Source organism: Nesoenas mayeri (assembly GCF_963082525.1).
Source record: "Nesoenas mayeri genome assembly, chromosome: Z".
Classification (NCBI taxonomy): domain Eukaryota; kingdom Metazoa; phylum Chordata; class Aves; order Columbiformes; family Columbidae; genus Nesoenas; species Nesoenas mayeri.
In genome coordinates this window covers 62,268,364-62,287,842 of record NC_137542.1, presented here as the reverse complement: position 1 = coordinate 62,287,842, position 19,479 = coordinate 62,268,364, and the positions used below count along the sequence as shown (strand labels likewise).

The 19,479-nt window shown below is 35.6% G+C and overlaps 1 protein-coding gene across 1 annotated transcript in view; it reads right to left on the bottom strand.

The window, feature by feature from the left end:
- Positions 1-19,479, bottom strand: part of AP3B1 (adaptor related protein complex 3 subunit beta 1) — a 153,965-nt gene that overhangs the window by 94,357 nt on the left and 40,129 nt on the right. Inside the window, exons 7-8 of the mRNA XM_080362158.1 lie at positions 16,401-16,580; positions 208-369 (exon numbers count right to left, since the gene is read on the bottom strand). Coding sequence (XP_080218284.1) covers positions 208-369; positions 16,401-16,580 — 342 coding nt within the window. The remainder of the gene's footprint in view (positions 1-207; positions 370-16,400; positions 16,581-19,479) is intronic.

Here is a 19,479-nt window from a genome sequence, read left to right as displayed (position 1 = left end):
CCTTAATATTTGGAGCACATATCACATACAGTTCTGGTGTTTTACTCAGAAGTTAACAGCAGCGTGCCCAGTTAATTTCAAAAACAGAAATAACCACCATACCATACATTACTAGAGAGTAAGACTGTATTTTTCAATCTTTTAAATTTTCTAGAAGCATAGGTATTTAGTAGTTTAACATTTTAATCAAAAAGGAATTTGTCATACAGCAGCATTTCGGCTTTGAAGTAAGGGCTTCGTATTTCTTAACAGCAGCCTGTGATCTGGGTCCATAGTGTAGGTGTTTTTCACTTTCCGATCCTTTTCTTTCTGTTCTTCATCAGATTCATAGAAATTATTTTCACTATATTCTTCCACCACCTCATCATTCTACCAAAAGACAAAATGACAAAAAATAAATAGAATATTTGAATCAACAGGTTTTACTTATTAAGGAAGTCACATAAAACCACAAATTCATGTAAGATTTACACACTTCTCAAGCCTGGCCTTTTCTGATGAAGTGCAAACCCTTGAGCTTTTTAAATGAAGGAATGAGTTATCAGCACAATGTCACTTAAGAAAACAACACACTGAAATAATTTAGTAAAGTTTGAGATATTAGTAAATCAATCCTCTTTTATTCTGGAAGCTAAATAAAACAATATAAAGAAATATGTTGGATTATGTAAACATTATAAATTAAAACAAATCTTAAGATTTTTTATGTGCATCAAAAAATGGATAAAGAATATATGCCTGTATTTAATTAGCACTAAAAACTCCCCAAACTTAAAATAATTAAGATGGAAACCAACAGGATTAGATCAAAACAAAACATCAGATCCCAGAAGATCTGGTCTGGATTATCAACACTGAGAGTACTCAACATTATTAACCAATTTTTTTTAAAAAAAAAAAGCTACTGACTTCTCCACCTTCTTATATCCAAGGGTGTGTCTTTTCTCTCCTAAATTCCCCCATCTCACTTTGTCACCAGAACACAAAACTAAGACAAAGAGCATTACTGTGGATAGCTGGAGCTACTCACATTACAATGGACTGGCTGGTACCAAACACAAACTGTACCAATAGCTCTGCTTGTCTTTCTTTCAAGTTTCTGCCCAACTATTTTAAGGAATATCCAACCCTACACAATTATTTAAAGAGGGTTATTTAAGTCATATACCAAATTACTGATTTTTTAAAAGACACAGTTATTTTTGAGACAAATCTATCTTTTTAATTCTAGCTGGTAGTAAGGAAAGTGAATGGAAGAATAGCTAGAAATGAAAATAAATACTTCTTTAATAGGTCTTCAGAAAAGTAGGCAAGGGTAACTTCAGATATTTGTTGCATGCCTTGGTCAAATATCATGTGTAGTGAAAGACCCATAGAAATGTCTTCAGTAGAGGCAGGGGTGCAAGGGGGAATAAGGGGTGAAGTAACAATAAATCAAAGTTGCCACTTTATTCTGTTTTATATTAAAATTAGAAAAGACATTGAAAATAAGATTTCCTTTCGCATTTCTTCTCATTTTTATTACTTGATGCCAACAGTGCTCTCGGTGTTCTATAGAATCTTCAGCAAGCTCTTAGATTTCTTACGCAATGGCAACTCAAGTGATTTAATTTGTTTACTTCTCTGTCTCTACATCTTTGTGTCAGTCACTCTTCTACACTAAAAATTCAAGATGCTAAATCAAGATTACAAGTAACCAAATTCCTCCCCTTGTCTACGGGACAGGCAACTTGACAGCAAAATTCCTGATCCCAGTGCATCTCAACCCTGCACTGCAGAAGCTTCCTCTAACAGAAGGAGGATAATTCAGTTTTCGTTGATTCAGTCTTCAGTATCCCGGCCTTGACTGCTAACAGGCACACACATCACTACTATTGAACTCAACAGGAATAAAGTTGGAAATTGTACTTAACTCACTAATCACTGTTGTAAACAAACAGCTTGAGCTCTCACATTTTTCTTTTTCTTTTTTTTTTTTTTTTGTTAATAGTTGTTGGTTAGAAACTCATTTGGAGCAGAATTCCAAATAATTATAAAGCAACTTAGGCCTGTTGTGAAAACATTTTAATTTAAATCCCATTAGAGCCTTTATATTGAATCACTTTCTTTATACCCCTAGCCTGGCCAGATCCCTCTTGTAGAGCCTTCGTATCCTCAAGCAAATCATCACTCCTGCCCAACTTAATCTGCTGGAGGGTAAGAAGGGTCTAGAGAAGGATCTGGACTGGCTGGATTGTTTGGCTGAGGTCAGTTGTATGAGGTTCAACAAGGCCAAGTGCAGAGTTCTGCACTTGGGTCACAACAACCCCAGGCAGCACTACGGGATGGGGAAGAGTGGCTGGAAAGCTGCCTGGCAGAGAGGGATGTGGGAGTGTTGATTGACAGTGGCTGAACATGAGCCAGCAGTGTGCCCAGGTGGCCAAAAAGGCCAACAACATCCTGGCTTGTATCAGGAATCGTCTGGCCAGCAGGGCTAGAGAAGTGATTATGCCACTGTATTCACAAAATCATTTCAGTTGGAAGAGACCCTCAGGATCATTGAGATGGTGAGGGGTGTGGAGCACAATTCTTATGAGGAGCAGCTGAGGGAACTGAGGCTGTTCAGCCTGGAGAAAAGGAGGCTGAGGGGAGACCTTATTGCTGTCTACAACTACCTGAAAGGAGGTTGTAGCAAGAAGCGGGTCTTGGTCTCTTCTCCCAAGTAGCAAGTGATAGGACAAGAGGAAATGGCCTTAAGTTACACCAGGGGAGGTTTAGATTGGATATGAGGAAAAACTTCACAGAAAGGTTTGCCAGGCATTGGAACAGGCTGCCCATGGCAGTGGTGGAGTCACCATGCCTAGAGGTGTTTAAAAGATGCATAGATGAGGCTCTTAGGGACATAGTTTAAAGGTGGACTTGTCCGTGCTAGGTTAACAGTTGGGCTCAATGATCTTAAGGTCTTTTCAAGCCAAAATGATTCCATGATTCTATTATGGAAAAAGAAAAAGTTAGCACTGCTAACACTCTAATAATTTTTACTGTCAGCACAGTACAGAAAATAAGACTCTTGCCTTTCAGAGATGAGAGTCTTCCTCTTTTAACTATTAATGTTGAATCAACAAGCTGCTAGTTTCCACAGAGAATTTCCTGCACACTTTTTCTCTAATAATCAGTATCTATATTGCGACTACATGAAGCTGTGGGAGATGCTTCTTCACACATCCTTGAAGAAATTCTAGATTTTGGTGACACTCAAATTCTTCAGATTTTAGATTAAAATGCTCCCATGCTTTCTCTTGTCCTTTCGATCACTTTATATGCAGTTTCAGAGTTGATTTAAGACTAATCATGCCATTAAAAGTTTTTTATCACTCTGTTTGTTTGTTAAAAACATGTTTTATTTTCAACAGGATTAGTAAAATGATCTGGCTCACTTTGTGGTCATAGATTACTAGAACAGCTGGATTTTCAAAAGGTGGTAAAGGAAGAGGGACAGAACAGAGGCATTCCCTTTCAGTGTGAGTCTTTAACTAAACTGCATTAAGTACACTTAACAGTTTGTAGTAGCACATGATTTAATTGTGCAGTTAATAGCTTTTCTAAATTGTGAAACCACTAAAAAGTTCAGAACCCTGGGAGAATGAAGTGATGAAAAACTGAGAGACCACTAGCATTCGAGGCTAGAAATTGCAAATGGACTCGGTGCATTCACCATCTTCTGCAATTTATTTAATCCAGTAGAGAAGTGAGTACTTTAGTGTGAAAGAACAGGCATAATTCTTTTTTATGTTATTCCAGACATACAGTTTAGGGACATCTTCATAAAGTATTAACAGCTTAAATGAAGAAACTGCCAGATAATAAGTTCCACTAGCCTGTTTTTAAAGTCACTAAGTAAATGAGCTAACATTTAACAGAGATCTTGCTTGAAATTACATTTAATATGGCATTAAAGTTGAGAATGTGCCTTCCATTTAGGATAAAGGGCATTATGTGAATGCTTCAATTATATCCAAACAGAGTTTTAGACTTCAGTTTCTCTCCTCAGATTCGTAAGGGAACATACTCACAGCTTTTTTGATTCCTGCAGTATAATCTTTGGCAGATAACATTTTATCTACCTTCCAGAGCCCTTTCTAATCTTTCTAAGAACTGGTCTCCAAAGAGTTTTGGATAAGCTAAGTTTTGAAGGTAAGAAGAGTTTTGGGACTATTCACTATTCAGTGAACCTGACTGCAATACCAAAACCACATCAGACATCAAAGATCAGCAATCCACTTGCTGTATCATGAACATGATCCTTGGAAAATGGAAATGGTAGAAAATGTATAAACCAGTTTCCTACTTTAAGAATTAATGACGTATCCAAGATAGATATGAAATTTTGATACTGTGAAGATGCCTACCTAAATCCTTCCACATGCTTCACAGATGGGTTTTTGAACACTAGGATAGACCTATGTTGGGTCTACCAGAGCAACACAAAAATTTTCCTCAAGATTGCTCAAAAAGCCAAGGAGATGTGCTGTAACAACTTTCCGATGGACAAGGAGACCTCAACCAATCACAGCTGTTAACAAACACATGCTGGCAGAAGTATGTATCCTCTCCACAACAAGAAGTTCTTTAATAAGTTACAGGTATGTCAGTTTAGGGAAAGCTTGACATGAAGAATTACTAGTCATCTAAAAAAAGGCACAATCTCACATGGAAATATTTGAGAAAATAAAGTGTAAGCAAAATAGTCTGCAGCCTGGCATGAGAAAGGCCTTAGAAGGCACAAAGGCAAGTTTGCCAGAGATCTTCAGGTACTAAATGACTGAGAGCAAGTTGTAACTTTTGTCTTATTAATCCAAAGGGAGTTGAAGAGTCTCAGAATAAAGGGATCAGATCATCCACTTCATAAACAACGGCTTCCCTTCAAGTACTAACCACCCACCAAAGTGTACTCACTTTTTCTTAGGTGGGCTGTCATTGTAACCAGTTGTGTGATTAAGACTTGTGCTACAGTGAATGGACTAACAGGACCTAATAATGATCTGATGAGATGCTGTAATGGCCATGTGAAAATAGGGGGGTATTTCAAGTTCCTAAGTATTAAGTGCCATTTTATACTCCTTCAAGTATGAGAAATATTTCTATGTCTCTGGCAGGTCCTGAAGGTATGGAGCCTATGGAAGGTCCATAATACCTGAAGACCATGCAAGGCATCTTGCAGCATTTAGAACAATATTTCATCCTCAGAAAAATGAATCATATCCTGGTTTCTCTAACGTTTAAAAGCTTCAGATACTTCCTTTTCTGTAGGACAAAATTAATGAAGCAACTCATCAAACCATTTTCCTATTTTGAAATTTACCAAATCTTTTAGTGTTATACTGAAGGAAAACAAGTTTCCAGCACCTACCAAGCTCCTGCTGATGCTCTTGTATGCAGAGTCATTGGAAAAGAACAGGCTGAGGATTACAAGACGGGTGAGAAACAAACCAGATCACAGTACCAGGATGCAAGTTACTGTAACGGTTACAAACTGTAGCTATTCCTGAATGGACAGAAAGCTACTGTCCACATTGTCAACAGAGCAGAACAGTGTGTCCTGTGTGGTCTCAGACACGATGCATTTACAGCTTTCAGGAACAACACTACATAAAAATGAATGAGAATTTGAGAAACTTAATTTCTCCTTTCTACAAATAGAACAGAAAAAGATTCTGGTAATGAAGTAGTGGTCCGGGATATCACTTGTATTCTATCAGGAAAGAAATTGTAAAGAGGCTTCCTGAAGAAATGTGCAGTCACAGGATCAGAAGGCATACGGTCTGCTACTCCCTTCTAAATTACGTCAAAATAGACTGAACACTTTCAGTACAAAAGTCAGTAAACACAGAATGCAATGATTACGTAGTGTGATATGAGATATAAACAAAAATATATAGCCTATATTATTTATACAAAATACCCTACAAAGTTATCACACTACAAAACATTGCATATCACTTCACCAGGGACCAGACCTGTTGCTTCTACATAAATCAAAAAGTACAAACACATTATCAGTTAACTAAACCACAATGGAATGAAGAACCAATAAAGATCACAAGATCATCATGATGCTACTCTGGTATGTCTGAATGGTATAATTTTTACTTCAATTACAACCACAGTCTATACATTACCATCAGGATAGAAGGGTCAGAAAAAAACTGAGTTTTTGGTTGGATTTGTAGAACTATGCAGATATGAAGCCACTGAAACAGACTTGGACGTCTAGAGTGCCCTCTTCTGTGGATCATTTTTCATATTACAACTTTACTCAAATGAGTCTCCTGGAATTATACTGAAAATGTAATACATTAATATAGTTATATAAAAGATATTATATAATTCTAATAAACTACAATGGAAACTGGTACTTCAGTTTTAACTTTTAGCTAAAAGCTATCATGTTCTAGTCAAATGAGATTTCATGGTTCCTTGCACACAATTATATTCATGGGTTTTTAAAGTTTATCTAGAGAGATAAACATGTTTTCAGCTAATAGAAATTGAGTATTAATGGAAATGGTAGTTGTGACAAACTGAAGAAATATTTGGGTCACACTGTGAATTATATTTTCTGATTTAACTCCCACTCTATAACCTTCATATTGGACTAACAGTCACATGATGTTGACAAACAATCTGTTTTTCAAATACAAACATCTACCAGGAAATTATACAACCTGAAAATGGGTTAACAATGTGATTGCCATTGAAAGTTCTTACTAGACTCTTTATAATTCAATGACAAATACGTTAACTGTCTATTAATACAAAAGGCCAAGAGACACAAGAAAGTTGCAGGCTGAGAATCCATGATCTAAAAACATGGGAAAAGAATGGGATAATAAGTTTTCAAAGAAGAAAACTCCCCCATTCTTTTTTGTCTTTATCATGTTCATACAAGTAGACACCCTTTCCTGTTTTCAGAGCATTGACAAAAAACAGGGCATTTTCACACAAGAGGTATTTCACTCAGGAGTAATTGTTTTCCCACAGATTTCATCTCACTGGGATACAGAAGTTCTGAAGTGTTTCTGAGCTCAATTAAAACCCTTCACTAGAAAGACCTTGAATTTTATTCTCAGGTTGTTTCAAAGAGGTTCAACAGTTGAGGGAAGGGAGGAGTATAACTTAGATTTATATTCCATAAGGCCTCAAGGTTGTGGCAATGGTCTCACGGTCTAAAGATCAGCTGCACTTTCTCATGACTTAAATAATTCCGAGTTTAGTATCTTTCAAACCAAGGTAATGTCATGACAATTCAGCACTATGAGTAGGAAAGGATTGTGTCAGCACGTAACAATAGTCCAAAGCTGCAAGAAGTAAGCTTCAAACTAAGTGAGATTATAAACAATATCTATTATTTGGCTTTAAACCACTAGCTTTAGTCTCAGTTCAATTCTAACAAACAAGAAAGCCATTGCATAAAATCCTCCAGCATCTTCTTGGTACTCTTAGCAGTTTAGTGACTATGGCATTGTAACATTCCTGTAAACAGCTATGCTGGGGCAACTTTAAGATATTATTCTGTGAAAGAATTAATCTTCCAAGTCAGCATACTTTGTGGTATTAATAGCCTCTGGAGTTGCATGTTTGATACTAACCAAAACATTTTCACAATTCTTTAGAAAAGCCACATTTTAATGTGGCTAAGAAACTCACCATAAAATTCTACTAATTTGGGGATATTTTATACACAATTCCATAAAGCTTTCTATAGAAAAAGCTTCCAATTTTACAAATAAGAAGCTTGATACTTAAGCTACACTAAAGTACTAAAGACACTACTCAAGCATGAGAACCAGACTGTGGCAAGTGCAATTTAACTTTAAGGCATTTTCAGTTACAACACTGTTCTTAACTTTACTTCCAGTATATATAAAAGTTACGTGATAAACAATAAAAAATGAAGCTTCATTTGTAGTTTACTATAACTTTTCCTCTCATATAGATATTCTAAGACCATATCCCCACATACTCTCATTTATATAATACCCTCTATAATTCCAGTGCAGACATGGATGTTTATTTCATTCTTAGAGGGAAAAAAAAAAAAAAAAAAAAAAAACCAACACAACACAAACAACAACGAAAAAAAGCCACCACAACATAAGTATGTAAACTCATTTGTTACATGACTGCAAAAGCTCTTCAAACCAGCCACACAGTGGCTTTTAAAAACTCGTTTAATCGATAACATAGTTTTGAATACAAACTCAAGTGTAATGAATTAAAATACTAAAAAAAAAAATCCCAAAATATCTTTCAGAAAGCCTGTACTCAGAATTCTAAGTTTTGTACTACAGCTCTGAGACAAAAGCATTGCACAGGTGTATGTATGGGTTTGGGGACCACTGAACATTAAATTTTTCCCTATATATCACAATTACAGGAACATCTGTGCTAAGTAACTTCATACCCAACTAATCTGAAAATCCAAGTGTTCAAAAGCTCATGCTCATTTCTATAACAAGCAGCAAGTACGTATAGGACTGGTGTCTAAAAATAGAGTCTAAGACTTAAATATGTTGCAATAATTATCTTTCTATAACCCTAAGTACCCAGTGATTATTCTAACAAAGTCTCACAATACTTGGAGGTAGAATTTAAAGAAAAAAAAAGATTTTTAGATCCCTTTCATTTTTCAAAACAGTTCCATTCTCCTCAAAATGGAAGTGAGGCATAAGCCAGCTTTCTCTTACCACAAATACACTTTCAATACTGTGTGGAAAGGCACAATAAAGAGAGTGTGAAGAACAATTTGCAAAGTAAAGAATGGGGAAAATGAACAAACAAACAACAATAACAAAAAGAAACATTTAGAGCATAAGGAAAAAGAAAGAACAGAAAATACAAGGAAGAAAAAGAAGGGATAAAATAAACATTGCAAAAATAAAATGGAGAAGAAGCAAAGGCAAAGGCACAAAATAAAGGGAAAAGACACCTCTGCTTCTGCCTAAAAGTTTCCAATTTTTTTTCCTCAAGTTCAAAAACTGACGTGGAATTAGGAACTTGTATTCAGAAGCTTGGTTAAAAGCTTGAGCAGTTTTTAGACTTAATATGATGGTTAAGGTTTAACCTCAGTTTAACTATATGAAGAGGTGGTATAAACTATCTCATCACAATAGCAAGAACTTATGAACCAGTGACTTTGGGGCTGCAACCAAGAGAAGGGTGTTACATGTTCCAGAAGTAGGAGTCACCCCCATCATGAATTTCAAACACAGTATGGAGGAACAGGGACCTCCTAGATATTCAGCCTGTACAGAACTGTAATGGTTCACAGTGCCTCCACTTCACTAGTGCTCCTAATATACCATTTAGTTACACCAAATCATGTATACTTAACTCCTTAAAACTACTCCTTTCTCTCTGGAAAAAAAAATGTAGATGGTTTTAAAAATAAAGTCAAGGGAACAAAAGGAACTTCTGCATTTCCCACACATGCAAACACACTCAAATCTTTATTTGTAATTTTTCTTTACAAAGCTTCAGGATTGTCTACAGTTACTAAAATATGTATCCAACATCTAAACCATATTTGGAACACAGTACTGCTCTATATGTTAGTTAAAAGCCTCAGATTTTCAAGACACAAAGTGACCTGAAATCTTAGAAGAATGCTAACTGTACCTGTACTTAGATTGGCAGTCTGAAAGATGAAAGTCTGCTATCCTCACCAGAAAGTCTGCCCTAATAACCTAAACATCATTAACAAACATTAAATCCTGTATTACAGGATTTTTTTTTCCTTCATCCTAATGCATAAGTAGTCAAAGGAGCTGAAAGCATCTTAGAACACTTGCTGATTCACTTCAGTCATATTATTGCACTAACAACCAGTGGTATATTCATTCCGATATAAAAAGCCATGATAGAAAAGAAAGAGTTACTACTATTCAAGCCTAAGTTACCCACAGTCTTCTTGTCTGACATTTTCCCAACGATAAACTGGAAGAAACTTCTGGATACACTGTCAAAGAGATGGATTATCCAAGATAATTATACATTTCTTATATTTACTCTTCTCAATGGTCCTTTTGAAATATTCCATGATGAAACAAAAATTCTGCCTGGTATTACAAAGAGAAGAAGCCTACAGGCTCAGACTCAGGAAACTAAAGCTTCCTCAGAGCAGAGGTCTGACCTCACACAGGTCTTGCTCAAACAGAGGAAAAATTATACAAAGGTTTACATTTGCAAAGTAGCTAAGGAAGCTTATTTTGCAAGTCTTCTAACTATCCAGAGAAAATACTGGTATAACAATGAAAAGGCCACACAAGTTACTAGACAGACACTAATTTCCCACAGATAGATGCCCAGGAAAAAACTTACAAATATTTTGGCATCCAAGAAGGCCCAAAAGTATTCTAAAACAGCATTAATTTCATATAGCTCACATAATTTTCTATTATTAAATATAACTGAAGTGGCCAAAACCAAAGCTAGAAACTGGTAGCTCCTGGGCTGATGAGCGTCTAGTACATCTGATATATAAGTTAAAAATGATTAGCAGTCAGCCAATGGTTACTTAAATTTCTATAAAACCACTTCCAATTTATTTTCTATAAAAATAATTCCAATTAATTTTAGTATATTTAAGTTAATGACCTAAACAGAAATAAAAACAATTTTAACAACTTCTTTGCAACAGGTGGCTAGAAAGCCTTTTACCCTATATATAAATAATAAAAAAAAAACCTCATCCCAAGTCAAGAAGGTAAGACTACAGCATTGGATGGAGTACACAGAAATTCTATTCGTCAAATTTACAGGAAAAGGAGGGCTTGCTTTCTTAATTTGAGTTGATACAAATGTCTGAGCGGTCTTCCCTACACAGATTCTACTCACTGCTGCTATTCCACTGCATTGGATTAATGGAAGCAACAAGCAATACACTTTGCTGCAACGTTAAGTGGTATATTCATCTACAGACTGTACTTCTCTTTTGCCAGCAGAAAGTTCTTGGAAGACACAAAGCAAAGCAAATCAGGAAATTTATGTGGTTGAAATTCAAACCTCCCCGTCCTTTCAGTTACTCTTCTGTTGGATCAATTCCTTTATCCAGATTGCCTTAGAAACACTACCCCTAACATAAGGAAAGAGAGGGAGAATGTGGAGGGAAGGCAGAAAGACAATAATGCTCCCTTTCAGTGACAGAAGAGACTATTATACATTGAAATAGTCTCAGATTATATCCATAAGGATCATAAAGTTTTGTTTAGAATTTCAAGAAATCGACTTTCAACAATCAACGTGAGGCCATTTTTTGTTAAAAATCTATGCTCTAAGTTATTCTCATTAAGTAGTACACTTGGCAGTTACTGGTATTATAGTAGAATAGCCAAATATCTTCAAATAAGTGAATTTTATATTAAACACTACCCCATTCTTGTGTACATCTAAAAGAACCTGGTCAGAGAGTACTGCACTCTGACAAAAAGGGGAAAAGTAACTGAATCCAGAATCCTCCAGACTGAGGATTCTGACAGGTATACCAAGAATGGATGAAGTAAGTATAACACAAATTCACTGTACACTACTTTTCCTAAATCTAATCTTTTGATCTTATTGGGCAAATCAGGCTCAAATAAATCTACTGACCTACGTGGTTTCCCACTTGCACCTGAAGAGAACAGATCAATGGAAGCTGAAAATGAGATGACTGCTTTTGATCCCTGGGGAAGAAAATTCTCCGGCCTCATAATCTTTTACAGTAGGAGAAACAATGAAAAGAAAATAAAGTCAGCAAAACTATCATCTGGTAGAACCACACAGCACAAATATCTGCAATGAAACTTCAGTAAGGTCTGCACTGTACTAACACATAACATATCTTGATAAATTTTATCCTAAAAGACTGGATGTTATTCTCCATATTTCTTAAATGTGTTTGACTATCTACGTCTCCCTGTCCATCTTCTACATCCACCACTGAAAAGGATGAGAACAGAAGAAGGGAAAGGTACATTCAGGTTGATTCATTATTAAATGAATTATTTACACACAGAATATTTTTAAAGTACTTTAGCTTGTTTCATTTTTAGCACTTTATCTACATAATTCACCTAATTAACAGGAGGCTATCAGCCTGAATACACCTTTCCCTTCATCTGTTCTCAGTCTCTCAGTATAGACTTTAGAAGTTTTACTCTGCTCTCCTGCAATAAACCAGCAGAATTGATTCAGAATACTTGTTACAGAGTTAACAAGTTCTGCAAAAGTTAAGGATAGACAGTATGCCCTGTATGTTGTGCTTGAAGCTTTATAATTTACAATTACAGTTCACTCAATGTGCATCCAATACAGGGAACAAAACTCAAATATTTAGAGCAGTACTAGACACTGCTGAGCCATTTTAAGTAGCCATTAAACACTCAATTCCATCACACATAATCATGACCTTTATGGAATACACTAAGAATTCACACATATAAGATACTAAGAAAACAATACAAGAGCAGAAATTTTTTTTAAAGCATTTAACAAATTACTAGATATCACAGAATGGTTGAGGTCAGAAGGGACCTCAGTATTTTGTCAGAGGTAGCAATCAATATAGATAAATTCAACGTGTTTCTTCCTGTAATTCCTCAAGAGCCAGGCTAGTTTCCATGACTCATGGTTTTAAGTACATACATTCAAAGAATTGCTATTTTTCTCCTAAAATTCCTTATATTTCAGATCATTTTCTTCAGGCTTAATTTCTGTGTCCCACCCCTCCATCAGTTATATCAAACTCTGAGTACTTTAAATTGAGCAACACTTCAATAATTAATACTGAAAGTGTAAGCCTAAAGTCATGCTTTTCATAAGTACTTGTTTTTAAATAACTTTCTTATGATTGAAGCCCATGATCAATCTGAATTCACCATTTTTTCCAATCTTAATTGAACACCAAGAAAGTTTATTTTTGCAACCTGCAATCGTCTGAAATGAAGCTGAGCAGCCCTGAGAGTCACTAATTTTTTGCAAGACTGCAGCTGCCATCTCCATTTTGCTCTTTGAAATGACCGTCCAAACTTCTGACCAAGTCAGCTGTTTCTAGAAGACACCCTCCCAGATGCCACACACATTGAGTGGCAGATCTACACACCAGGACAGCTGAAGCAGTCACTACCTCCTGTGATCCTCATCTCCTTGGGATGGCTGAACAGCTTGAAAATCAGTTCCTGAACTGCTAGACTGCAACTAAACACATTCATGGAAACCAACATCAACTTTATTTTAAATACCTTCATGTATCAATATTAGGCTGCAAGTTGTAATAGTGCAGGAGCTATTCGCAAACAACTCTGGCAGTCCCAGCAGCTCCCATGACTAGGGCAGGGCAAAACATCTAAGTTGGAATGCATTACAATGTTATCTGTCATCAAATATGTGCCTTCCCAGAAAACTGCTGAAATTCTTCTTTCTAGTTAGTCTCAAGCAGGTATTTTCACTTCAGAAAATTAGTGTCTTGCTCTCATTGCAATTAACACATGTTAAACCTGAATGCAGTTCACACAGGAAAAAACGTTATTCCAAAGCTGCTATTCACACGTAACTACTTCAGAAACACCCTCTAATATTTCAAGACAAATAGGATAAACCAAGGACATTCCTCCTTACAGTGTTCATGACTGGAATTAAAAATTCTACCCTTCAGGGAAGACTAAACAAGAATATAACACTAGGTACTCTTGGTTAACAGGTAACTCCAAGTTTTGCAACAATTTAAGCTTATATCTGAAAGAAGGATTTTTCTCCACAACTGGTAAGTATTCTAAATTTTACTTTAGTCTTCTAAATACACAAGAAATCAGTTCCAAATGTTACAATACTACACCACTGCTTGTTGGGAATTAGCTCAACTTGCACAGAAGCAGCGTATGTTTTTCAAAAAAGTAAGGAAAATTTTAGTGAATAAAAATGCAAATACGCATTTTAGCAGTCTTGAATTTATTAATCTGATAGGTTTAATTTCCATTTTCCTGCATCAGCTTTATTTATAAAGTGTCGTGCCCTATAAATATGCTGTTATTTTCTATAGTCAAGCACCCTCTTAACAAATCTTCTCATTAATATGTAAATTTAAAGTCAATCGGTCTTCTCCCTGACAGCGCCATGAATTCCTAGTGCACTGTATAATCGGCTTTGACTTGGCATCCACTATTTATCATCAAAGATGTCAGTTAGAAAAATTATGGAAAATGCACTGCAATTGATATGACTGCAATCTACTTTGTCAACACTTAATTGTTCCTCAAATCATACATTTACATATAAACAGCCTAAATACTGATCCATAATGATGCAAATAAACTAAATTAAAAATCTCTTCTACTGCGCAAGTGCCCTATTGTATGATGAGTTCATTTAAGAACCTATTGACAAAGGCATGCATTTCAACTAGGCCCAGAAAAAAAATTCTGCTAATTTAATTGCTGAGTAGGTAGACAAACTAAATTTTGCACTGAAGCTCATGAAAGTGGAAGCAAAGTGTTATTAATCCTATATCACTGCTGGTCAATTTTAGAGTGACACAGGCAGTACACAAAGCTTTTGCATTCTGAGAGCAGAAGCCAAACCAACAACTGTCATCCATCTGGATTCAGTGAAAAAAGTGTATTAGAATCTTAAAGAAACCTAATACCATCAAGGCCTCCAACCTCTGCATTCAAGACAGGAGGTCATCCTCTTCTCGTATTCTTCCTTTGCTCAATCACAGGCTAAAAACAGGTTAAATCTATTGTGAAACTCCAGCTTTAGGCAAAGTAAATTATCAATTTTGTTTTTTTCTAAAGGTCAGAGAGAAGAACACAAGTTACTTGCTTTCAATATGCTACATGTAATAAACACTCAAAGCCTCAAGGAGGCTAGGAAAACATTACTTAAGTGTCTCATTATCTAAAAACACTTTCCTTATTTTAAGTAATTTTCTGGAAATATGTGTTCTTACAAACCATTTAATTTTCATCTGGAATGAAAAAGAGTATTCCAGGACCCAGCTGGCAGTGCAAAAAGTATGATTCTACTTCAGATATTTTTGCTGTTTCTAGTTTTCTAATAATTATAACCCCTGCTTATTTAAGAAGAAATGAACATAATTGTAAACTAAATCAGACCAAAATTAGCTGTTAGTCCAAATACATTTCTTAGAATTATTTTCACATAATAAATTATACATATATTAACATAGAATGCCACTGCGTTTCAGTCTCATTCTCAGGTAAAGGCAATTAAAAGACAGAGTTTGAAACAGCTCAGTAGTAGTACGTGTCATTCTGTACTCCAACCCTGAAAAATAAACCTTTAAAAAATTGTTAATATGCTAATTACAAACCACAATAATTTGCACTGAAATAACAATGCCTGAACAGAAGCGTTAAGACACACCAGCTGATCTATAGCAAAGCTACTTCCATTCAAAGAAAAGCACAGTAATTAAAGAAAAAATTAAAAAATCAAATGATGAAATTTTCTCTAAGGTTCTGGGATCACCTCATATTCATTACGAGCAGGTATCCCAAACATGTTTTTGTGCAAATGCACAAAGTCCATCTCCAACTACTGCTGTAAAACAGTATATATAATATAACAATGAATATGTACATCTTTAAACATGAATTAAATTAAATAGTAAAATTTAACAGTAGTAACTACCACAAGCTTGTAATAAATGCAAACAACTGGAGCTGTGGAGCAATTCTACACAGTTCTTTCCAGAAGTATTCTGTCTTTTAATTTAAATTGGTATTCAGAGTTAAATCCCTACTGATACCAATATTAATAACATCAATTTCTTGAGCTGTCTACTTTTTTGTTGCTAGAAGTGATAGGATTTGTATTTTGAATATCTTTTTATAAATTTGCAGTAAGAGTATACTCAATATTTACATAATATAAACAAAAACACCACAACATTTTTTACGTTGCACATTTCAAAAACATATATATTCAAGTATCCACACAGTCCCTCAGTACATGGCAAAGCATAGACAAGTAACGTAATTTTCACCATGCTGTGTTACTGGGTATTCATACCTACAAAGAAAGTAGATTCCACCCAGTTTCAGGACAGAAAGGCAAACCTTTCTAGCTCTGACTCACATAAAATCTTCTAAAGTCATGTCACCATAGAAAAAGGACTCTGCTGCTCAAGATACGTACCTGGGGTAAATGAGAACATGTTATAGTCTGGAAGGACAATTCTCATGCTCTGAAGAAGGGCAGATGCCTTGTCTTAGTAGAGCCTTAGAGAGCTACGACTTATTTGATCTCTATTTTTGTTAAATTTTACATAAAAATGCATCTTAAAGGACTAAGTATATCCAACAATGGAAATAATTCAGAATGCAAGCACACAATAGTAATTTAAGAAGTAAAAAACTTACCTTCCATGGGCTTACAAACTGTGTACGTGCATATCGAGTTAGCATGTGGATTATCACAACTTGACCCCACTCCTCCACGTCAACCAACAAGTTACAAAGCTTTCGGTAGTTCTTGTGAATCAGATCTATTCTGTCTGGACACACTTCCTCAAATGCCATCACAACGCTCCCAGCTACCAGCTAGAAGACAAAATATAACCCAGAAGGTCAGTGTTCCTTCTGCAGTGGGTCCACAAGTGAGAATCAGAATTAATACTAGCAGTTCTCAGCAATTTCAAACTGCTTCTATTCAGCGAAAAGGAACAACAACAACAAAAACATAAGCCCACAGAAATAGTATCTTATTTAAAACAGAATTGGGATAAGTTTATTAGAATGGAGAAAACATTTGCTGTTTCTATTACACACATAAATCTTAGCTCCCAGCCCTGAAGACACAGTGCAATGTAAGCATAATTTTTTTTCTTATAGTTTCCAAATAAATTATCAGAGAACTTGCAATTAACTGAGAAATAACAGCAAACAACAAGAAGTATAATATAGCGATATGCCCAACAAGGTCTACTGGGATTCTCTTATCAACACTGGCGTGATCAAACTAAAGAGGAGCTGAGGTAATTTTCCCAGCACTACTGGGACTCAAACTTCTCTCTTGATACAGTCAAATTAACTGTCATTTGAAATTTTATCTTTAGTGTTTCAGGAATACACTTTGCAAAAAAAAGGCATAAAAACTACCAGTATAATAGAGAGATACATTAACACTCATCCGCAAAGCACACAAGCACAATTTCTGCACGTTTTTCAGCACTTGCCTACCAGTTCCAAAATCACACGAATGGACCATTTATGCCCCTCTATGTCTTCACACATTTTTTGCCTCCATAAGAAATAAATCTTTATATATACACAAAGATCCCCATATTATGATTATAAAAATAGCTTTGTTTTCATGAGAAAATTTAAATAGATTCTCAACGTTCTACCACCTAAAGGCTTATGGAAATCTTCTGACAGATTATTTTATTTTAAAATATTACAAAGGAAACCTGTATTGGGGTTCCTGTTAAAATTCCAGTAGCAGGTGACTTCAACTGTGGGAAAACCTCAAAAGCTGACCACGCATTATAAGGACATGTCATTGTATGTCTGGAATTACTGTTCTTTCTCTTCTAATTGCTTTAATTAAGATTTGTTTTGTGTCAGAGTACATGTTAAGTCAAATAATGAAAATGATGAGACTTTATATGAAGCAGCTGATATGTATGCAGTTAGCATGCATGCAGTATAGCCTTCTGGCAGCAAATTAATGTCATATTCTATCTGAGCACTGGGGATCTGCATTTCAACCTCTAAAATTTCCCCAATGACTTAAAGTAAGCAATTAAATAGAAGTGCAGTTTATTGAAATGGTACTTTTTGAGAAATATTAAATACAATGATATTCATATGTTACATTTTTCTCCCTGTATTTGGCTGACATTTGGTTTATTAGCATGCGCCCAACATTACAATTGAAAGAAAACAGCTCAGAATATAGTCTTGCTATTATGCTAAACAAGTTTCAGGCTCTGTGGGGATTTTACGAATTACCAATAAGAATAAACGTGAAGTTGCATTTATTGTCTCCAGCCCTGTCCACATACTAGTACCTGCTGGTGCCAGCAAGTATACAACTCATTCCAGGAGCAAAATTTGATTATGTGATCAAGCTAAATGAAACACACTTTACATCTAAAATAATTTTCTCTTTTCTGCTGTATCACAAAAACAATAGCTCTTTATTTTATGCTTTTGTACTAAACTTTTTTCCTTACTAACGTGCTGCAGGAAGCTATTTAGTAATTAAAAACTGCTGTGAATTCATGCTTAGTTTGGGTTCAAAGCTCGGCAGAAAACAGTGGTTAATTCCAGGCAAACCACTATCAATCCTGAGTAGGTATTCAATTAAGGCCAGAAAAGCTGAGGATGGGAAAGGAAGGCTGGGTATAGTTGTATGTTAGAACTCACTGACAACAAAGCAATATCATGAGGATGCAAAACTTGCTGAGGACAGTGTGATGTACTTGAAGTTTTAAAGAAAGGGATGACACCTTTAGACCACAGAGACTTTTTTTTAGGTCACTGTCCCATAGTCTTTATAATGGTTATTCTGCTTCTTCACACTACAAGACAGTATTGGGTCTCTTGACAGGTTTGACATACAAGAGGAGAAAAGGAGGAAGGGAAGGAGGAGGGGAGAGAGAGAGAGAGAAAGAGACTGACACACAGATCAATTTATGACTATAAGAACAGTCATAGACTAATATTAAAATCAACAACTTTTAGGTTCATGGGTGAAGGATGTGAAGGATGACACAGAAGCTGGTGTCCAACTGTAGTTCTGAAGTGGATACCCTTGTCTTTTACTGCTACTAGTACTGCACACACTTCTGCTATATTCCTCTTTCATTTGGATATGATATAGTTTGAAAGCCGGCATAAAATAATACATATAAAACTAGTTTAGATCCTATAAACAGCACTGGCTTTTTAAAAGTTCAGTTACTGTGAGAAAAACAACAGTTTGATACAAAGAACTAGTCATACTGAAATACAGGAATGATAAACAATAACATATTTCAATTCACATCAGTCACCTCAAGTTTACAATGAGAATGCTGTCACTTGTGAATGCTTAAAAGATATTAATAAAATTTGAACATGAACTATTAAATGAGGAGGGGCACTAGATGAACAACCATTTTATTCCTGTGGCAAGTCCCTATACTTACAAGTGAACACAGGAACTCTCATATATCATGACTCTATTTAAGATCATGCCTCTCTCCCCATTATCGCTTTTTCCAAAATCAGGCTTTCCATTTAAAGGGGGGGGGGGGAGGGGGCAAGAGGCGGAGGGGGCAGGAAAAGTGACAGTGTAAGACAGATTCAAAATATATTGGTAACAAGAGGATTTATCTGAAAAAAATTCCTAATGCTTTTTTTATAAGAGATTATTTTCTAATTCACATGGTTTCCCCTATAGTATGATCCTACTATACATCTAAACAAAGGAACAGCTAATAATCTTTGTTTA